Source organism: Ascaphus truei, chromosome 17 (genome assembly GCF_040206685.1).
Source record: "Ascaphus truei isolate aAscTru1 chromosome 17, aAscTru1.hap1, whole genome shotgun sequence".
Taxonomy (NCBI): domain Eukaryota; kingdom Metazoa; phylum Chordata; class Amphibia; order Anura; family Ascaphidae; genus Ascaphus; species Ascaphus truei.
In genome coordinates, this window is record NC_134499.1 from 36,224,444 (window position 1) to 36,247,849 (window position 23,406).

At 49.0% G+C, this 23,406-nt stretch overlaps 1 protein-coding gene across 2 annotated transcripts in view; it reads left to right on the top strand.

Annotated features, from left to right (window-relative positions):
- FAM3D (FAM3 metabolism regulating signaling molecule D) overlaps positions 1-23,406 on the top strand; it is a 53,163-nt gene that overhangs the window by 11,695 nt on the left and 18,062 nt on the right. The window contains exons 2-5 of one of the 2 annotated variants that reach the window (XM_075574801.1): positions 15,621-15,692; positions 16,937-17,044; positions 20,378-20,401; positions 21,699-21,822. In XM_075574801.1, coding sequence (XP_075430916.1) covers positions 15,680-15,692; positions 16,937-17,044; positions 20,378-20,401; positions 21,699-21,822 — 269 coding nt within the window. In that variant the 5' untranslated portion in view covers positions 15,621-15,679. The remainder of the gene's footprint in view (positions 1-15,620; positions 15,693-16,936; positions 17,045-20,377; positions 20,402-21,698; positions 21,823-23,406) is intronic. The other variant, XM_075574802.1, reaches the window with a different exon arrangement.

Here is a 23,406-nt window from a genome sequence, read left to right on the forward strand (position 1 = left end):
CTCTGCCACTCCTTATATCTCGCTCCCATTCTCCCACTCCTCTGCCACTCCTTATATCTCAGCCCCATTCTCCCACTCCTCTGCCACTCCTTATATCTCGCCCCCATTCTCCCACTCGCGCTCTACGCCAGGGGCGACCAACTCCAGTCCTCGAGGGCCACCAACAGGTCACGTTTTCAGGATATCCCTGCGTCAGCACAGGTGGCTCAATCAGTGGCTCAGTCGAAGACTGCACCTCCTGTGCTGAAGCAGGGATATCCTGAAAACCTAACCTGACCTGTTGGTGGCCCTCGAGGACTGGAGTTGGCTACTCCTGCTCTATGCTTTACGGAGGGCTGTCTCCTCTCTACCTTCCTTGTCACTACAGCGCTCTCACACGCTCCACTCTACCTCTGGAATGCCCTCGCTCTCTCACACACTGCACTCTACCTCTGGAATGCCCTCGCTCTCTCACACACTGCACTCTACCTCTGGAATGCCCTCGCTCTCTCACACACTGCACTCTACCTCTGGAATGCCCTCACTCTCACACGCTGCACTCTACCTCTGGAATGCCCTCGCTCTCTCACACGCTGCACTCTATCTCTGGAATGCCCTCGCTCTCACACACTGCACTCTACCTCTGGAATGCCCTCGCTCTCTCACACGCTGCACTCTACCTCTGGAATGCCCTCGCTCTCACACGCTGCACTCTACCTCTGGAATGCCCTCGCTCTCTCACACGCTGCACTCTACCTCTGGAATGCCCTCGCTCTCACACGCTGCACTCTACCTCTGGAATGCCCTCGCTCTCTCACACGCTGCACTCTACCTCTGGAATGCCCTCGCTCTCACACGCTGCACTCTACCTCTGGAATGCCCTCGCTCTCTCACACGCTGCACTCTACTTCTGGAATGCCCTCGCTCTCGCACACGCCGCACTCTACCTCTGGAATGCCCTCGCTCTCTCACACGCTGCACTCTACCTCTGGAATGCCCTCGCTCTCACACGCTGCACTCTACCTCTGGAATGCCCTCGCTCTCTCACACACTGCACTCTACCTCTGGAATGCCCTCGCTCTCTCACACGCTGCACTCTACCTCTGGAATGCCCTCGCTCTCTCACACGCTGCACTCTACCTCTGGAATGCCCTCGCTCTCACACGCTGCACTCTACCTCTGGAATGCCCTCGCTCTCTCACACGCTGCACTCTACCTCTGGAATGCCCTCGCTCTCTCACACGCTGCACTCTACCTCTGGAATGCCCTCGCTCTCAATGTCCACCAGGCACCTTCTCTCTCTAACTTTAAAACCCACCTGAAAACTTATCTGCTCATCAAAGCGTTTTAATAGTGGATGACCACGAAAAAGTAACCTACAGTAAAGTATGCTTTTATCTGGGTGTGCGCAAACTTTTTTGCCCTGCGCCCCCCTGCCTGCTCTCCCCCCACTGCTCACAAATGATGCAACGCGTCACACAAGCCGACTGAGTTATGGTAAGGGAAGTTACAGAGACCACGTGCGGTCCCCCAGCATTTAATTTAAATGCCTTGTGGAAGAGCTCGGGGCCTCTGCAACCGCCTCGCCCCCTCCCAAAAAAAATCAGGGGGGGGGCGCACCAGTTTGCGCACCCTTGCTCTTATACACACTGTAACAATGCACTCAAATTCACTTCTATTTGTTGTTTCCCCACATGCCAATTCAATTGCAAGCTCTTTGGGGCAGGAACTCATTTCTGCCAATGTTACCTTTATGTTTTGATGCACGGATCCCATCTGTATTATTATATTCTGGGTATTGTAATTGTAAAACAATATTCGGAACAATTGTAAAGCCCTTTTTTGTAAAAAAAAAAAAAAAAGTTTATTAAAATTCTGCATCATCCCACATTTTAAATGTCTTTTTTAATTGTTTTTGTTTAGCACTGGCAGTATACATAATGCACGGCCTTACCATTTGTGCGCAGAAGGCACTGGTAGATACTGTGAAGTGACTTGCCAAGATCACCAGTTTACTGGTGCTCAAACCAGCTTCACAGACAGTGATACATAATATCATGAAGCCACGCACTGCTATCTGGACACACATGTATACAGTTTTGAATAAACACATTCCAAACGAAGGACAACGTAAAGGCAGTTATGTGATAAGATATTATATTTTTCAGTCTCTGGAAGCATCTGCCACAGATCTGAGAACATGAAAATACAAGCCCAACAGGCTATCATTCTAACTGATTTGGCTACTGCACATTACAGACGACGTCCAATACATTCATTTACTTTATGTGTTCTATTGGGTGTCTATTTGTATAAGTTCGACACATATACCCACCTAGGTTTTCTTGGGAGTCACCTGTCACAAACAAATGGCCAGGGTGGTATTTGGATAATTTAGGAGTAATTGGATTACTTTATTACGTATATTCGGTAATATAATTCCATTTTGACAGATGAGCAATGAGACATCAAGGCAATTCAAAGCTTGTTAAACTGGGTAGATGTGGTTAGTGTTGGCAAGATGACAAGCAGATAGTGACATGGGAGAGTGATACAGAATTACCCCCTGTTCTTTATTTCACATCTTTCTCATTCTTATTGAACTCATACTATGCTAAAGATAAGGAACCAGAAAACATTTTATTGGAAAAGAAACAAAGAACCCAACACAATTCTGTCTTTCTTCCTGAGGCAATAATATAACACACAATACAGGAGCTGTTAGCAGCCGTTGAAATGAAATGTTAAAAGTTCTGTCACTTGTTGCTTTTTGACTTGTATAAAAGAAACATTGAAGCAGTATGCCTGCACTGAGAGCAGCATGCCTGCACTGAGAGCAGCATGCCTGCACTGAGAGCAGCATGCCTGCACTGAGAGCAGCATGCCTGCACTGAGAGCAGCATGCCTGCACTAAAAGCAGCATGCCTGCACTGAGAGTAGTATGCCTGCACTGAGAGCAGCATGCCTACACTGAGGCTAAGGCCCCGCTCCCAGAGTCAGCGCACCCGCACTGCAGACAGGCGGTGCGCTGAGCTACACAGACCGCGATATGCGGTCTGTAGGGAGCGGGAGCCGGAGCGGGAGGTGGGAGGTTTGACAGGGAGGGGGGGCGTGGCTTGAGCGGAGGGACCCGCTACTCTCCCCCCCCCTCCCTCCACGGACTGCAGGAGGGAGCTGCTACTCTCCCCACCCCTCCCTCCACGGGCTGCAGGAGGGACCCGCTACTCTCCCCCCCCCCTCCCTCCACGGACTCGGGCTGGAGCACTCATACATACACACATGCACACACACACACAGGCAGGCACGCACTCAGACACACACACAGACACACACACAGACAGGCACTCACGCACTCAGACACACACACACACACACAGGCACGCACGCACTCAGACACACACACAGACAGGCACGCACCTGCTTTCACTCCACACTCCTCCCCGCTCCCGGAAGCCTCTCCTCCTCCCGAAGCCTCCCCTCCCCATTGGCTCACAGCCACACCACGTGACGCGTCAACGCTAGGAAACACCATTCTCTTGTGTCTCCTAGCGGCTGACGCGCCACAGCGTGTAGTCAGCTGTGCCGCCAGGGGGGACCTGGACCGGCTCGCGAGGATTCCCCTGCTGGTGGGGAACTCGCTACATTGCCGCCCGCGCCAACGAGCGCAGCGGGACTGAGGCCTGAGAGCAGCATGCCTGCACTGAGAGCAGCATGCCTACACTGAGAGCAGCATGCCTGCACTGAGAGCATATCCCAATCACACGGATATCTCTGCATGTTACACTGACTGGTTCCCATGTCCTCAATATTATAGAGTTACAAAATCTGTGTACCAGTGGTGAACTTACCTTTTTGGCGCCCATAGGTGCGGAGGTGGCCCTCCTCCATTACGTAGCGGCGGCATGACGTCACAGCAGCATGGGAAACCGCGTTGTCATGGCAATGCATCATCATGTCACTGCGTCAATTGACGTCTGGTCGCCATGACAATGCTGCAAGAGGGGGGCCACTCCGGGGATGGTCAGACCCCCTCTCAACACACACACAAAAATGACCTCCCTCCAAAATTGCCGCCTCCTAAAAAATTGCTGCTCAGAGCTATAGCCTAGTCAGCCTCGCGGGAAATCCGTCACTCCCACCCCTACCCATCTTGTCCTGCTGCTCCACTTATATTACGAGCCTCTGAGGTCTGCACCCCAGAACTTCGATGGACATTAGCTTCAGGGGTAAAGTCTTACATTAACCAAGGCAGCTCTGTATAACAACAATATAGCTCACTCGCTGAGATGTAAAGCTCTGCCTGCTTGAGGCGCCTGTACATTGAACACATGGCCACTCTTCCATACCGAAGGTGTTAATAGTGTTTAACTCTATGGATTTTAGAAGGAAAACAATCTTTCAGTCGTAACTAAATTAGGTACAATCCAATTAAAACAAAGTATTATATCTGAGCTAAAAGTAAACAGGGCCAGGCCTTCTTTATAGGGACACTCACTGCGCTTCCTTATCATCTGTAAAACACACACTTATGTACGTTGTATTTTTTATTACAGTACTTCTAGATAAACAGCTCAGGGAATATTATGAGTGTAAAACATTTACCACTATCAGACATAATAGTGACCCTTCAGCCCAGCGCAGTTTACACACATGTTTGTAGGCAATTTTTCTTCATTGATGTTTATCAAAAATAAGTTTTTAAATACAATACAATTTAACAATGATCTCCAGGGGAAATAAACAAAACAGAGGTGTAGCAAAGAAGAACTGTTCGAATGTGCACGGCCTGTTTGCTAATTTTGTTTTTAATACAGACTAAATAATCTTTACAAGTTCAGAGAAAGTCATTGTCCCCCGAGCGCGGAGAGCATTCATCCTCCCACCAAACTCAGGGAAAGTCATTGTCCCCCGAGAGCCGAGAGCATTCATCCACCAAACTCAGAGAAAGTCATTGTCCCCCTAGTGTGAAGAGCATTCATCCTCCCACCAAACTCAGAGAAAGTCATTGTCCCCCTAGTGTGAAGAGCATTCATCCTCCCACCAAACTCAGAGAAAGTCATTATCCCCCGAGCGCGGAGAGCATTCATCCTCCCACCAAACTCAGAGAAAGTCATTGTCCCCCGAGCGCGGAGAGCATTCATCCTCCCACCAAACTCAGAGAAAGTCATTGTCCCCCGAGCGCGGAGAGCATTCATCCTTCCACCCAACTCAGGGAAAGTCATTGTCCCCCGAGCGCGGAGAGCATTCATCCTCCCACCAAACTCAGAGAAAGTCATTGTCCCCCGAGCGCGGAGAGCATTCATCCTTCCACCCAACTCAGAGAAAGTCATTGTCCCCCGAGTGCGGAGAGCATTCATACTCCCACCAAACTCAGAGAAAGTCATTGTCCCCCGAGCGCGGAGAGCATTCATCCTCCCACCAAACTCAGGGAAAGTCATTGTCCCCCGAGCGCCGAGAGCATTCATCCACCAAACTCAGAGAAAGTCATTGTCCCCCTAGTGTGAAGAGCATTCATCCTCCCACCAAACTCAGAGAAAGTCATTGTCCCCCTAGTGTGAAGAGCATTCATCCTCCCACCAAACTCAGAGAAAGTCATTATCCCCCGAGCGCGGAGAGCATTCATCCTCCCACCAAACTCAGAGAAAGTCATTGTCCCCCGAGCGCGGAGAGCATTCATCCTCCCACCAAACTCAGAGAAAGTCATTGTCCCCCGAGCGCGGAGAGCATTCATCCTTCCACCCAACTCAGAGAAAGTCATTGTCCCCCGAGTGCGGAGAGCATTCATACTCCCACCAAACTCAGAGAAAGTCATTGTCCCCCGAGCGCGGAGAGCATTCATCCTCCCACCAAACTCAGAGAAAGTCATTGTCCCCCGAGCGCGGAGAGCATTCATCCTCCCACCAAACTCAGAGAAAGTCATTGTCCCCCGAGTGCGGAGAGCATTCATCCTCCCACCAAACTCAGAGAAAGTCATTGTCCCCCGAGTGCGGAGAGCATTCATCCTCCCACCAAACTCAGAGAAAGTCATTGTCCCCCGAGCACGGAGAGCATTCATCCTCCCACCAAACTCAGGGAAAGTCATTGTCCCCCGAGCGCGGAGAGCATTCATCCTCCCACCAAACTCAGAAAAAGTCATTGTTTCCCGAGCGCGGAGAGCATTCATCCTTCCACCAAACTCAGAGAAAGTCATTATCCCCCGAGCGCGGAGAGCATTCATCCACCAAACTCAGAGAAAGTCATTATCCCCCGAGCGCGGAGAGCATTCATCCTCCCACCAAACTCAGAGAAAGTCATTGTCCCCCGAGGGCGGAGCATTCATCCTCCCACCAAACTCAGAGAAAGTCATTGTCCCCCGAGGGCGGAGAGCATTCATCCTCCCACCAAACTCAGGGAAAGTCATTGTCCCCCGAGCACGGAGAGCATTCATCCTCCCACCAAACTCAGAGAAAGTCATTGTCCCCCGAGCGCGGAGAGCATTCATACTCCCACCAAACTCAGGGAAAGTCATTGTCCCCCGAGCGCGGAAAGCATTCATACTCCCACCAAACTCAGAGAATGTCATTGTTCCCCCGAGCGCGGAGCATTCATCCTCCCACCAAACTCAGAGAAAGTCATTGTCCCCCGAGCGCGGAGAGCATGCATCCTCCCACCAAACTCAGAGAATGTCATTGTTCCCCCGAGCGCGGAGAGCATTCATACTCCCACCAAACTCAGAGAAAGTCATTGTCCCCCGAGCGCGGAGCATTCATCCTCCCACCAAACTCAGAGAAAGTCAATGTCCCCCGAGCGCGGAGCATTCATCCTCCCACCAAACTCAGGGAAAGTCATTGTTCCCCGAGCGCGGAGAGCATTCATCCTCCCACCAAACTCAGAGAAAGTCATTGTTCCCCGAGCGCGGAGAGCATTCATCCTCCCACCAAACTCAGAGAAAGTCATTGTCCCCCAAGCGCGGAGAGCATTCATCCTCCCACCAAACTCAGGGAAAGTCATTGTCCCCCGAGCGCGGAGCATTCATCCTCCCACCAAACTCAGGGAAAGTCATTGTTCCCCGAGCGCGGAGAGCATTCATCCTCCCACCAAACTCAGGGAAAGTCATTGTCCCCCGAGCACAGAGCATTCATCCTCCCACCAAACTCAGGGAAAGTCATTGTCCCCCGAGCGCGGAAAGCATTCATACTCCCACCAAACTCAGAGAATGTCATTGTTCCCCCGAGCGCGGAGCATTCATCCTCCCACCAAACTCAGAGAAAGTCATTGTCCCCCGAGCGCGGAGAGCATGCATCCTCCCACCAAACTCAGAGAATGTCATTGTTCCCCCGAGCGCGGAGAGCATTCATACTCCCACCAAACTCAGAGAAAGTCATTGTCCCCCGAGCGCGGAGCATTCATCCTCCCACCAAACTCAGAGAAAGTCATTGTCCCCCGAGCGCGGAGCATTCATCCTCCCACCAAACTCAGGGAAAGTCATTGTTCCCCGAGCGCGGAGAGCATTCATCCTCCCACCAAACTCAGAGAAAGTCATTGTTCCCCGAGCGCGGAGAGCATTCATCCTCCCACCAAACTCAGAGAAAGTCATTGTCCCCCAAGCGCGGAGAGCATTCATCCTCCCACCAAACTCAGGGAAAGTCATTGTCCCCCGAGCGCGGAGCATTCATCCTCCCACCAAACTCAGGGAAAGTCATTGTTCCCCGAGCGCGGAGAGCATTCATCCTCCCACCAAACTCAGGGAAAGTCATTGTCCCCCGAGCACAGAGCATTCATCCTCCCACCAAACTCAGGGAAAGTCATTGTCCCCCGAGCGCGGAAAGCATTCATACTCCCACCAAACTCAGAGAATGTCATTGTTCCCCCGAGCGCGGAGCATTCATCCTCCCACCAAACTCAGAGAAAGTCATTGTCCCCCGAGCGCGGAGAGCATTCATCCACCAAACTCAGAGAAAGTCATTATCCCCCGAGCGCGGAGAGCATTCATCCTCCCACCAAACTCAGAGAAAGTCATTGTCCCCCGAGGGCGGAGCATTCATCCTCCCACCAAACTCAGAGAAAGTCATTGTCCCCCGAGGGCGGAGAGCATTCATCCTCCCACCAAACTCAGGGAAAGTCATTGTTCCCCGAGCGCGGAGAGCATTCATCCTCCCACCAAACTCAGGGAAAGTCATTGTCCCCCGAGCACAGAGCATTCATCCTCCCACCAAACTCAGAGAAAGTCATTGTCCCCCGAGCGCGGAGCATTCATCCTCCCACCAAACTCAGGGAAAGTCATTGTTCCCCGAGCGCGGAGAGCATTCATCCTCCCACCAAACTCAGAGAAAGTCATTGTCCCCCGAGCATGGAGAGCATTCATCCTCCCACCAAACTCAGAGAAAGTCATTGTCCCCCGAGCGCGGAGAGCATTCATCCTCCCACCAAACTCAGAGAAAGTCATTATCCTCTGAGCGCGGAGAGCATTCATCCTCCCACCAAACTCAGAGAAAGTCATTGTCCCCCGAGCGCGGAGCATTCATCCTCCCACCAAACTCAGAGAAAGTCATTATCCCCTGAGCGCGGAGAGCATTCATCCTCCCAACAAACTCAGAGAAAGTCATTGTCCCCCGAGCGCGGAGAGCATTCATCCTCCCACCAAACTCAGAGAAAGTCATTGTCCCCCGAGCGCGGAGAGCATTCATCCTCCCACCAAACTCAGGGAAAGTCATTGTCCCCCGAGCGCGGAGAGCATTCATACTCCCACCAAACTCAGGGAAAGTCATTGTCCCCCGAGCGCGGAGAGCACTCATCCTCCCACCAAACTCAGGGAAAGTCATTGTCCCCCGAGGGCGGAGAGCATTCATCCTCCCACCAAATTCAGGGAAAGTCATTGTCCCCCGAGCGCGGAGAGCATTCATCCTCCCACCCAACTCAGAGAAAGTCATTGTCCCCCGAGCATGGAGAGCATTCATCCTCCCACCAAACTCAGGGAAAGTCATTATCCCCCGAGCGCGGACAGCATTCATACTCCCACCAAACTCAGAGAAAGTCATTGTCCCCCGAGTGCGGAGCATTCATCCTCCCACCAAACTCAGGGAAAGTCATTGTCCCCCGAACGCGGAGAGCATTCATCCTCCCACCAAACTCAGGGAAAGTCATTGTCCCCCGAGCGCGGAGAGCATTCATCCTCCCACCAAACTCAGGGAAAGTCATTGTCCCCCGAACGCGGAGAGCATTCATCCTCCCACCAAACTCAGGGAAAGTCATTGTCCCCCGAGCGCGGAGAGCATTCATCCTCCCACCAAACTCAGGGAAAGTCATTGTCCCCCGAGCGCGGAGAGCACTCATCCTCCCACCAAACTCGGGGAAAGTCATTGTCCCCCGAGCGCGGAGAGCACTCATCCTCCCACCAAACTCAGGGAAAGTCATTGTCCCCCGAGTGCGGAGAGCATTCATCCTCCCACCAAACTCAGAGAAAGTCATTGACCCCCGAGGGCGGAGAGCACTCATCCTCCCACCAAACTCAGGGAAAGTCATTGTCCGCCGAGCGCGGAGAGCATTCATCCTCCCACCAAACTCAGGGAAAGTCATTGTCCCCCGAGCGCGTAGAGCATTCATCCTCCCACCAAACTCAGAGAAAGTCATTGTCCCCCGAGCGCGGAGAGCATTCATCCACCAAACTCAGAGAAAGTCATTGTCTCCCGAGCGCATAGAGCATTCATACTCCCACCAAACTCAGAGAAAGTCATTGTCCCCCTAGTGTGAAGAGCATTCATCCTCCCACCAAACTCAGAGAAAGTCATTATCCCCCGAGCGCGGAGAGCATTCATCCTCCCACCAAACTCAGAGAAAGTCATTGTCCCCCGAGCGCGGAGAGCATTCATCCTCCCACCAAACTCAGAGAAAGTCATTGTCCCCCGAGCGCGGAGAGCATTCATCCTTCCACCCAACTCAGAGAAAGTCATTGTCCCCCGAGTGCGGAGAGCATTCATACTCCCACCAAACTCAGAGAAAGTCATTGTCCCCCGAGCGCGGAGAGCATTCATCCTCCCACCAAACTCAGAGAAAGTCATTGTCCCCCGAGCGCGGAGAGCATTCATCCTCCCACCAAACTCAGAGAAAGTCATTGTCCCCCGAGTGCGGAGAGCATTCATCCTCCCACCAAACTCAGAGAAAGTCATTGTCCCCCGAGTGCGGAGAGCATTCATCCTCCCACCAAACTCAGAGAAAGTCATTGTCCCCCGAGCACGGAGAGCATTCATCCTCCCACCAAACTCAGGGAAAGTCATTGTCCCCCGAGCGCGGAGAGCATTCATCCTCCCACCAAACTCAGAAAAAGTCATTGTTTCCCGAGCGCGGAGAGCATTCATCCTTCCACCAAACTCAGAGAAAGTCATTATCCCCCGAGCGCGGAGAGCATTCATCCACCAAACTCAGAGAAAGTCATTATCCCCCGAGCGCGGAGAGCATTCATCCTCCCACCAAACTCAGAGAAAGTCATTGTCCCCCGAGGGCGGAGCATTCATCCTCCCACCAAACTCAGAGAAAGTCATTGTCCCCCGAGGGCGGAGAGCATTCATCCTCCCACCAAACTCAGGGAAAGTCATTGTCCCCCGAGCACGGAGAGCATTCATCCTCCCACCAAACTCAGAGAAAGTCATTGTCCCCCGAGCGCGGAGAGCATTCATACTCCCACCAAACTCAGGGAAAGTCATTGTCCCCCGAGCGCGGAAAGCATTCATACTCCCACCAAACTCAGAGAATGTCATTGTTCCCCCGAGCGCGGAGCATTCATCCTCCCACAAAACTCAGAGAAAGTCATTGTCCCCCGAGCGCGGAGAGCATGCATCCTCCCACCAAACTCAGAGAATGTCATTGTTCCCCCGAGCGCGGAGAGCATTCATACTCCCACCAAACTCAGAGAAAGTCATTGTCCCCCGAGCGCGGAGCATTCATCCTCCCACCAAACTCAGAGAAAGTCATTGTCCCCCGAGCGCGGAGCATTCATCCTCCCACCAAACTCAGGGAAAGTCATTGTTCCCCGAGCGCGGAGAGCATTCATCCTCCCACCAAACTCAGAGAAAGTCATTGTTCCCCGAGCGCGGAGAGCATTCATCCTCCCACCAAACTCAGAGAAAGTCATTGTCCCCCAAGCGCGGAGAGCATTCATCCTACCACCAAACTCAGGGAAAGTCATTGTCCCCCGAGCGCGGAGCATTCATCCTCCCACCAAACTCAGGGAAAGTCATTGTTCCCCGAGCGCGGAGAGCATTCATCCTCCCACCAAACTCAGGGAAAGTCATTGTCCCCCGAGCACAGAGCATTCATCCTCCCACCAAACTCAGGGAAAGTCATTGTCCCCCGAGCGCGGAAAGCATTCATACTCCCACCAAACTCAGAGAATGTCATTGTTCCCCCGAGCGCGGAGCATTCATCCTCCCACCAAACTCAGAGAAAGTCATTGTCCCCCGAGCGCGGAGAGCATTCATCCACCAAACTCAGAGAAAGTCATTATCCCCCGAGCGCGGAGAGCATTCATCCTCCCACCAAACTCAGAGAAAGTCATTGTCCCCCGAGGGCGGAGCATTCATCCTCCCACCAAACTCAGAGAAAGTCATTGTCCCCCGAGGGCGGAGAGCATTCATCCTCCCACCAAACTCAGGGAAAGTCATTGTTCCCCGAGCGCGGAGAGCATTCATCCTCCCACCAAACTCAGGGAAAGTCATTGTCCCCCGAGCACAGAGCATTCATCCTCCCACCAAACTCAGAGAAAGTCATTGTCCCCCGAGCGCGGAGCATTCATCCTCCCACCAAACTCAGGGAAAGTCATTGTTCCCCGAGCGCGGAGAGCATTCATCCTCCCACCAAACTCAGAGAAAGTCATTGTCCCCCGAGCATGGAGAGCATTCATCCTCCCACCAAACTCAGAGAAAGTCATTGTCCCCCGAGCGCGGAGAGCATTCATCCTCCCACCAAACTCAGAGAAAGTCATTATCCTCTGAGCGCGGAGAGCATTCATCCTCCCACCAAACTCAGAGAAAGTCATTGTCCCCCGAGCGCGGAGCATTCATCCTCCCACCAAACTCAGAGAAAGTCATTATCCCCTGAGCGCGGAGAGCATTCATCCTCCCAACAAACTCAGAGAAAGTCATTGTCCCCCGAGCGCGGAGAGCATTCATCCTCCCACCAAACTCAGAGAAAGTCATTGTCCCCCGAGCGCGGAGAGCATTCATCCTCCCACCAAACTCAGGGAAAGTCATTGTCCCCCGAGCGCGGAGAGCATTCATACTCCCACCAAACTCAGGGAAAGTCATTGTCCCCCGAGCGCGGAGAGCACTCATCCTCCCACCAAACTCAGGGAAAGTCATTGTCCCCCGAGGGCGGAGAGCATTCATCCTCCCACCAAATTCAGGGAAAGTCATTGTCCCCCGAGCGCGGAGAGCATTCATCCTCCCACCCAACTCAGAGAAAGTCATTGTCCCCCGAGCATGGAGAGCATTCATCCTCCCACCAAACTCAGGGAAAGTCATTATCCCCCGAGCGCGGACAGCATTCATACTCCCACCAAACTCAGAGAAAGTCATTGTCCCCCGAGTGCGGAGCATTCATCCTCCCACCAAACTCAGGGAAAGTCATTGTCCCCCGAACGCGGAGAGCATTCATCCTCCCACCAAACTCAGGGAAAGTCATTGTCCCCCGAGCGCGGAGAGCATTCATCCTCCCACCAAACTCAGGGAAAGTCATTGTCCCCCGAACGCGGAGAGCATTCATCCTCCCACCAAACTCAGGGAAAGTCATTGTCCCCCGAGCGCGGAGAGCATTCATCCTCCCACCAAACTCAGGGAAAGTCATTGTCCCCCGAGCGCGGAGAGCACTCATCCTCCCACCAAACTCGGGGAAAGTCATTGTCCCCCGAGCGCGGAGAGCACTCATCCTCCCACCAAACTCAGGGAAAGTCATTGTCCCCCGAGTGCGGAGAGCATTCATCCTCCCACCAAACTCAGAGAAAGTCATTGACCCCCGAGGGCGGAGAGCACTCATCCTCCCACCAAACTCAGGGAAAGTCATTGTCCGCCGAGCGCGGAGAGCATTCATCCTCCCACCAAACTCAGGGAAAGTCATTGTCCCCCGAGCGCGTAGAGCATTCATCCTCCCACCAAACTCAGAGAAAGTCATTGTCCCCCGAGCGCGGAGAGCATTCATCCACCAAACTCAGAGAAAGTCATTGTCTCCCGAGCGCATAGAGCATTCATACTCCCACCAAACTCAGAGAAAGTCATTGTCCCCCGAGGGTGGAGAGCATTCATCCTGCCACCAAACTCAGAGAAAGTCATTGTACCCCGAGCACGGAGAGCATTCATCCTCCCACCAAACTCAGAGAAAGTCATTGTCCCCCGAGTGCGGAGAGCATTCATCCTCCCACCAAACTCAGAGAAAGTCATTGTCCCCCGAGTGCGGAGAGCATTCATCCTCCCACCAAACTCAGAGAAAGTCATTGTCCCCCGAGTGCGGAGAGCATTCATCCTCCCACCAAACTCAGAGAAAGTCATTGTCCCCCGAGCGCGGAGAGCATTCATCCTCCCACCAAACTCAGGGAAAGTCATTGTCCCCCGAGGGTGGAGAGCACTCATCCTCCCACCAAACTCAGAGAAAGTCATTGTCCCCCGAGCGCGGAGCATTCATCCTCCCACCAAACTCAGAGAAAGTCATTGTCCCCCGAGCGCGGAGAGCATTCATCCTCCCACCAAACTCAGAGAAAGTCATTGTCCCCCGAGTGCGGAGAGCATTCATCCTCCCACCAAACTCAGAGAAAGTCATTGTCCCCCGAGTGCGGAGAGCATTCATCCTCCCACCAAACTCAGGGAAAGTCATTGTCCCCCGAGCGCGGAGAGCACTCATCCTCCCACCAAACTCAGGGAAAGTCATTGTCCCCCGAGCGCGGAGAGCATTCATCCTCCCACCAAACTCAGGGAAAGTCATTGTCCCCCGAGCGCGGAGCATTCATCCTCCCACCAAACTCAGAGAAAGTCATTGTCCCCCGAGGGCGGAGAGCACTCATCCTCCCACCAAACTCAGAGAAAGTCATTGTCCCCCGAGGGCGGAGAGCACTCATCCTCCCACCAAACTCAGAGAAAGTCATTGTCCCCCGAGCGCGGAGAGCTGAGGGTGTTGGATGCTCGTACAGATGCAGTAAACCTGTGGGGCTTATTGTAGTAGCTCCGAAGTAGTCAGTTTCAAATCGCACGCTTTGGCATGTTCACAAGAAGCGGAATGAAATGTGAGAAAAAACGGTATTCTCTATAGCAAATCACTTCTAAATCGCTTCTAAAAAAGGTGACAAGTGGCCCGTTTTAACAGCCAAACTGCCCGGATTGTACGCGCTTTAGAAGCGGAATGACCTGAGGTGCTAACTCCATCCCCAGTCTGATTTATGGGTTTTGTTCTCTCAGCCAAACCCAGATTTCCTGCTCTGAATATATCTCGCAATACTAATCTCGCCGGCCTTTAGATGGTGTTAATAAAATGTTAGTTTTTTTAAGTGGTTTGAATAACGGAGCTCAAAGAATTGCAGTTGTGGGAAAAAATGCGATTTTGAGGCTTTTTTGACAAACCGATCGAGTTAGCAGAGCCAGAGTGAAACCGCTTCTAGAAAAGCCATTTAAAAGCGGATTGGACATGCGAGAAGGGCCTACAGAATAGCAAAGCGTGCCAATCCCATCGGAAAGGGCTCTTTAGAAGCGGTTAGTCACACTTTGGAGCTACTTGAATAAGCCCCTTGGTGTCTTGCAGGCACTGAGGGATTAACACTGTGGGGGGATCCCATTCAGAGGCATGGACCCCCATAGCGCGATCGTGGCAGATACTGTCCCCAGTGTCACAGACTTCATGTTCGTCCGCGATGCTGGGGACAGTAAGGCCTCGTCCAGCGGGGGAGGGCACTCGAACGCCGTGACATCAGGGGCTGGGCGATTCCTGGCCAGCTAGTTGCGTGCTCGGGTGGGGGGGGGGGGGGGCATGGCTATGATGTCATGTGATGCACCAGCAAGCGGCCAATTCAAATTGATTTGTTTCGCCAGGCAGCTGACCGCCGTGCGCTCACGTGCACATACACGCACACGCTGGTCAAACACATTGTCTCAATGTGTTTGATTGCACTGAGCGCTCAGCCTGGTCGAGCCCTCTGAGTGTTGCTACATCTGTACAGTAAAGGAGGACAAAACTGCTTCAGGTAGACACAGAGCTACCATGAATATGAGGAAGCCCGAGATTAATGGGGTCTGAGGCAGTTAAGAAGTTGTGCAGCTTGGGTGGGCCGAAGTAGTCCATATCTGTAGACAATTTCTATATAAGACAACAAGGTTTATTATGTTGCGAAGACGCAACACTTCCAACTGGAAAAATGGAGAATACAGAGTCAAATACAAAGAGGAAGAACCGTGTAAATCTGTGACGCTATTCTAGGAAAAGGCGTTCAGAAGAGTTAGGCTAGAGAGTCACTGGAAGATACTAAGAAAGAATTGAGAACTACGAGATGTACAGTACAAGGATTATGGAGATCACTATCAGAAACTAAGTGGATTAGTATTGGCTTTTTATTATCATGTTCTGGAAAATATTGGAAAACATTTAAAACCTATTTGAAGACATTTAATCGGCTTTTATTGTTTGCGTTACAGGTTTGCCTTCAATACGTTATTCACACCCTGGTGTGAGTCCTGCCGCTCACTGGACAGCGATGAGGTTCATAGGTAAGCTATATTTCCTTTGCATATGATAACAAATAGTTTTATTTATTTATAAAATGTTTTACCAGGAAGTAATACATTGTGAGCTACCTCTGGTTTTCAGGCATGTCCTGGGCACAGAGTTATGATGACAAATAATACATGGTTACATTACATAGTTGGCGACAAGTTGGAGACAATTGTCACCTTAGGTAAAAAAGTAGAATTATACATGGTCACATGCTTTGCATATATTAATAGCACACCTGAGATATCTGTGACAGTGGCACTCCCAGTATCCGGGTTCGTTCAATACTAGAGCTGCTGTCCTGAATAGCAGAGGTTGTGGGTTCTAATCCTGTTGGGTCTGATACTGGTCCTAAGACTATATTTTAAGATGTGTGACACCTTTAAATATACTTTGTATAGACATTAGCATATCTTGCATGCTACCTCAGCAGTAGCAGATTTCCCATCAGGCCCGGGGCGGCAAAAATGTCCACCCCCATATACTTTTGCCGCGCTCTCTGACCTATCGGGCCTAATTAGAAGACTACAGATGTAGCAAAGCATAGTGCCTTCAGTGCCGGTCCCACGAGTGGTCGTGCCACCGAAGGAGTAATGTTGCAGGTGTCGCATTCGCAAGCATGGACCACCCGCGGCTCAATCGCGGCAGACACTCCCTGGCACCGCAGATTAGATTCTGCGTCCGTGGCACAGGGGATACTAAGTCTGGCTACTGTACTCTACATGTGTACTGCAATATAAGGCTTTAAGCCAAAGCTTGCATAGGTATATACCAGGAGTGGCCAACTCCAGTCCTCAAGGGCCACCAACAGGTAAGGTTTTCAGGATATCTCTGCTTCAGTACAGGTAGCTCAATCAGCTGTTGGTGGCCCTTGAGGACTGGAGTTGGCCAGTCAAAGGCTGAGCCACTGATTGAGCCACCTGTACGGAAGCAGGGATATCCTGAAAACCTGACCTGTCAATGGCTCGAGGACTGGAGTTAGCCACCCCTGCTCTATTCTGAAGCACAAATCGATCAATAATGACTGCAGGCAGCATGCACAGCCCCAAAACGATGTGATCCCTTAAATAAAGAAGCATACAGTACATGACATTTTTAAATCCGTTCTCTCATCTGTTTGGAGAATACAGTTGTAAGGTGTAAGCCTGTCACAGTTCAGCGTTCCAAAAAACTCAGGCTCTCTCCCCTAACAATATGTGCGTGTCTAGAACATTCATTATGTCACTTCCATTTCTTCCAGGTATTATACGGATCCTAGTGATTCTGTCCACGCTACTGACAACATGGTATTTTGCGGAGACGTTTTTTAACACAAAGTGGGAGGCGAAGAGTCTGAGAACTATATTCGGTACGAAGGTCTAACACTTTGCTATTGGATTTTGACAGACAAGCGAAGTGGATTTTTAGGAAAGCTAGGGGGTTTAAGATAAGATTCTATATTTTTTTTTTAAATTGGCGACGGCATCAAAATCTCAGTAAAAGAAACTTTCATAAAACGCGCGTCTTGTTCAATGCCTGGTTGATACAATTAAAACGAAAACAAATACATGTTAACCTACACATTGAAACATGCGCGGAGCGTCCAATAATGTTTTGTTTGGATACACAGTTTCTTCATTTCGTGCTGTCGCTATTTATAATCTTTTTCGGGGATGATTTTAACGCAGTCTCGCTTTTTCTTTGGAGCGCAGAAACAATCTCTTTCAAGTACGTACCATTTACATCTGCCAAGCGCAGCGCATTTCTGTGTGCCGGAAAAAATAAGCGTTTGCCGCTGCTTGCACGGGATGGAGAATTTTCTTGTTGGTACATACTCCAGCGGAATTGAAAATGTCATTTCCGTGCTCCCCAAAAAAGCAGTTTGAGATGCTCAGTACATAGCCGCCTAATGTGCAGGTAAACTACGGAGCATTATGAAATGGCATTTTGTGATAAACAATCTCCCGACTGCTGCTGAAGAATGGGCGCTTTCAGTGTAAGTAGTGTAACATTGAGAAGTGGCGAGGAGGAGCAGAGAATTTGACATTACAAAGTACCTGTGATCCAAGATTGACATTTACTTTTGCGCTTATTCTTATGATGTCACGTGTATTACTGCTGTAAAGCGCTATGTAGATGGATGGCGCTATATAAATAAAGATATACATACATAGCTCATTTCAGTATAAAATACATATTTTAATACAACAAAATGCAGTGTTTGTTCTATGCTAAAAACAGATATGAAAATGGAAATGAAAAGTAATTCAGCCTGATCATTGCGTGGTAATGTCCACAATAAACAAGACCTGTTTACTTTAATAATCATTGTATAAAAGGTACAGATCAGTTGTTATTAACCTTTTTTTGGTTAAGGAATGCTAAAATTATATTTTGAAATTCTTAGTAACCCCAACCCTCTCTAATAGCGCGTCTGAGATCAGATGCATTGTAAGGAACCCCAACCCTCTCTAATAGCGCGTCTGAGATCAGATGCATTGTAAGGACCCCAACCCTCTCTAATAGCGCGTCTGAGATCAGATGCATTGTAAGGACCCCAACCCTCTCTAATAGCGCATCTGAGATCAGATGCATTGTAAGGAACCCCAACCATCTCTAATAGCGCGTCTGAGATCAAACGCATTGTAAGGAACCCCAACCCTCTCTAATAGTGCATCTGAGATCAAACGCATTGTAAGGAACCCCGACCCGCTCTAATAGCGCGTCTGAGATCAGATGCATTGTAAGGAACCCCGACCCTCTCTAATAGCGCGTCTGAGATCAGATGCATTGTAAGGAACCCCGACCCTCTCTAATAGCGCGTCTGAGATCAGATGCATTGTAAGGAACCCCAACCCTCTCTAATAGCGCGTCTGAGATCAGATGCATTATAAGGAACCCCAACCCTCTCTAATAGCGCGCCTGAGATCATAAGCATTGTAAGGAACCCCAACCCTCTCTAATAGCGTGTCTGAGATCAGATGCATTGTAAGGAACCCCAACCATCTCTAATAGCGTGTCTGAGATCAGATGCATTGTAAGGAACCCTAACCCTCTCTAATAGCGCGTCTGAGATCAGATGCATTGTAAGGAACCCCAACCCTCTCTAATAGCGCATCTGAGATCAGATGCATTGTAAGGAACCCCGACCATCTCTAATAGCGCGTCTGAGATCAGATGCATTGTAAGGAACCCCAACCCTCTCTAATAGCGCGTCTGAGATCAGATACATTGTAAGGAACCCCGACCCTCTCTAATAGCGCGTCTGAGATCAGATTCATTATAAGGAACCCCAACCCTCTCTAATAGCGCGTCTGAGATCAGATGCATTGTAAATTCTTCTGTATTTGACCTGAAAATTGCAGGGAACCCTTTTGTGATTCCTAGGAACCCCTGTTGAAATACACAGGTATAAAGGATGACACACAGTTTACCTCCTTACATGGCTCTTTCTTAACCATTATAAATGGCTAAACATTAACTCAAGGAAGTAAAAGAAACCTTTAATTAAACATGTGCAAAGCTTCCAGCAGAGTTCGTGAACCAAGCAAATTTGGTTCCTTTTCGTGAAACAAAGGTGTGAATCAGTGAGAGCTGAGTCACAGCACAGTCAGAATTCGTCAAGTATTTGAAGTATTGAAGTATTTGAATTAATGTTGCTAACTCCCAACCGGAGCCTGAAATATGGGTTTTACTGGAGCGGATCCAAGTTACAAACACAGCTGCGTGTATAGTGCTCAAGAACTATTACATACAGTGTCATCAGAAAGGTCATAAAGTTCAACCGATAAGTAAGGCATTAATAATTAATGACACCGACTCTTTGCCTAACCGGAAGTAATCTCCGTAGCTCCTATGTGTTACCCGGGTCTCTGGTGTTCTCTCTTCCTCTTGTGTTGCATTTTTTATGCTGTGTGTTCAATGCCTCTGGCCATATAGTTCAAGAAGGTATACAATCGTAAAGCGAAAGCACTCAGTGATGTGAAACGCGTAGGAGGATTTTTTTAAATCTATATTAATGATCTAATGTGAGCGAGCAGCGGTTCATTGGGAAAACCGCCAATTGATGGTGGATAATGTGCGATTACTGAGAAACTTTTAGCCTTTACAAGTTCTGTCAACTGGTTCGTCAAGAATCGAGTAAACCCCCCCCTCCCCACCCCTCCCCCAAGTGAAAAAGCTTGCGAGTGCATTTTGGAAAGTTTCCCACATCTCTACCGTTAATACCCATAATGAGAGCCCTCCTTTTTATATACAGTGTCTAGTTGGATTTTCCCACCTTATACTCTATATGCAGTGATGGATTTTCCATTAGGCCCGGGGCCTTCGGCGGCAAAATTTATGGCAGGCAAAAATGTCCGCCCCCATATACAGTACATTTGCTGCGCTCTCGGGTCAATAGGGCCTAATGGGAAGGCACTTAGGTGTGGCGGCCACCTGCATGCTCATTCTGAATCGCAGCGTCAAATGACGCAGCGGACATCACCAATGGGACGTCACACGGTGTCTCGGTGCCAAATGACATCGCGTTACCATGGCAACGTTGGTGACGTCCTTGACGCTGCAATTCAGAATGAGAAGGAGGGTGGCAGCAAGGAGGTGGCCGTTACAGCTAAGTGCTGGGGGACTATATGTCTCTTGTCATTAAATATGCCTGAAGATTGCTATCAGCCACTTGTAACATATTAATTCTTCCATACAGATAAGAGATCCCAAGAGACAGAACGTAAGTAAAACCTTTGTTTTTCTAACAGCTAATTTGCAGTTTCACGTGAAGTTAGGGAGCCAATCTAAGCTCAAAGCCGGCACAAATTGGTGACTGTTGGAATTAAATAAACAAAAAGAGATACCGGCGCCTACTGAGTCCAAAATAGATGGAAGTCCAGTTGAAATAGTCCCAGTCCCAAGATGATCTACAGTCACTAAATCCTTGGGTGCTCCGTTAGGACTTCATGCAGGGGAAGTGGAACATGGAATGAAAGGAGAGAGAAATTTAGTGCAACACAGCTATACAGATTACACAGACATATAAATGCAAACTGGCTGCCACAAGGAGACAAGACAAACAGACACAACTAGACAAACAACATTAAAGCAAAGCTATTGATAAAAGTTAATTTATTATAACTAAAAAATGATAAGATAGGACAAGATCTATCTTATCATTTTTTAGTTATAATAAATTAACTTTTATCAATTTTTGTTTATGCTGTCTTATCTGATTGTGCTTCAGTTTTCCACCAGGCTGCCTTCCTACCAATTAGGGCTCCCCCGCATAGCAGGGTTTACTGTATACATTCCCATTAGCGCTTTTTTGCATCACATTTCCTTTTTTTTTTTGTTGGAATTAAAGCAGCAATACAGGTTTCATTTTTTTTTTTTTTAAAGAAACAATTATTACAGGATTATAGCGCCGAAACTGTTTCAGCGCTCCGGGGCACCCCCGATTCCATAGATATGTACTGCACGTCCGTAGCGGTGCCGGTATCTCTGCAGGCAGAGAAACTGTGTGTCTAACATAATGGAGAAGCAGTGGCTCAGTGAGCTCTGTAAACAATGAGACCGTGTTTCAAATCGGGGGAACCTGCTTCAATTCCCGGTGTCAGCTCCTTGTGACCTTGGGCAAGTCACTTTATCTCCCCTGTGCCTGAGGCACCAAAAACATAGACTGTAAGATTATCTGGGCAGGGACTGTGCCTGTAACATTCCTATGTGCTGCGTACCGCGCGCTGTGCTGTAATTGGGAAGCGCCATATGAAATAAAGTTATTATTATTACAATGGCAACATTTAAATGTCCCGCGGGCCAATAGGATGGCGTGATGTCATCTGTTGCAGCTTCCTATTGGCCTGCATGATCGGGACAGTGAAACTGACGAGATACAGTGGTTTTCAGAACAGGGAATCTCATTGCAAATATGTTGTGACTCCATGGAACCCCTTAAAATGAGAGATTTCTATATATTATTACAGTTGCAAAGTATATTTGAGTTCTTCTCTGACGTTGTGGTTTGTTTATCTTAGACGTGAAAAAGCCCCACAATAAGTGCGGAATTGAGAAAAATTGCCCAAGTGATTACTTTGCATTTAGGATGATCAGTGGAGCGGCCAGCGTTGTTGGACCTTCTATATGCTTGGACGACAAAATGTAAGTATATGTGCATATGGGGCGAGATTCAATAAGGGGCGATATGGATATCACACCTCAATCCGACGTCAACTACCATTCAAGTCACTGGCACTTAATGTCGGACCGGGGTGCGATTAGCCAGCATGAGCGCTTAGTGAACGATGGCCATTGTTCAACAACCTATTCTAGGGCGGCAGGAGCGGCTCAGTGAGTAAACACCCGGACTCTGAAAACAATGACACAGAGTTTGACGTCTGGTTCAAATCCTGGTGTCAGTTTATTGTGACCTTGGGCAGCTCGTTGTGACCTTGGGCAGCTCGTTGTGACCTTGGGCAGGTCACTTTATCTCCCTGTGCCTCAGGACCGTGGTGCTCAACTCTAGTTTTCAGCACCACTGACCTACAGTAAGGCACAAGGACATAAAGTGACCTGCCCAAGATTGAGCCACAAAACTTTAGATTGTAATCGCTACAGGCAGCGCAAAATGATATGTATGAAAAAACAATTGTTATTATTATTGATAACCTTCACAGGGTGAAAATGTTATTATTAAATGATGATAGCTTGATGAAATCTCAAACAGTAAGCACTGTCTTTGAACAGAAATCACTCTTTAATTTAAAATGTGTAAAAAATAAAAAAAGGTTTAAGTATCTGTGATAGAAAGGTTCAGTGAAAAAAAGGCCAAAGGGTCAGAGAACTATCAACTGTTCCTGAATTATTACGTTGTCTGAGGCAATTGGGATAAATCCTAGCCATTCATTTAGAGAGATTAGGAGATGGTAACCAATGGGGAAAACTAAACAACAACAGCGAAAAATGTGATAAGGCATCATAAAGACTTCCCATGTGTTGACATGGCTAGACTTCAAAATGATTCACCCACTATAAAATATACACAGACTTAGCAAGCTCACAATAAAATAGAGTATACCAAAAGTCTCCTTTTTTCTTATAGGTATTTACCAAAAGTCTCCTTTTTTCTTATAGGTATTTATACCATACATATATATATATATATTCCCCATTGATTGCTATCCCTATGGGAGAAGCGCAGGGATTCACTTTCTGTTTTGCACATTTGTATGGCCATTTCCTTCACTAGCTGCATGCTCTTTACATGGAGAAGCGCAGTGATTATATTTGTTTCACAATAAAATAGAAGCTCAGATCTTGTAAAATCAAATTAAAAAAACGATCTTTCCTATGTGTATATAGAATTACCTTCCAAATGTAACACACTTGCTCTTCGAGGGGCCCAGTGGACAGTAAGGGGTTATTTTTTATCTGTTAGTTGCAGCCAGAATTAAACACACACCCAAAAAAAAAAAACATATGACCAGTGTATATCCTTGTTCTCTTGTTACCAGGATGTCAAATGCAGCTCTACAAAAAAAGGTCACTGTTCAGCTAGACACATTCTGTCAGCCGGCTGCATTTCCTTGTGCAGCATCACATAATCCTTAAATAACAGATGTTTTGCCTGCATGGATTACCGCCACGTTTTAGTACATGTATTTGCATAGTTAGCAATGTGGCATGTTGCAGAGTATGAAATAATTACTAATTACCAGGGTTGAGACACGATTTGGCTAACATTTT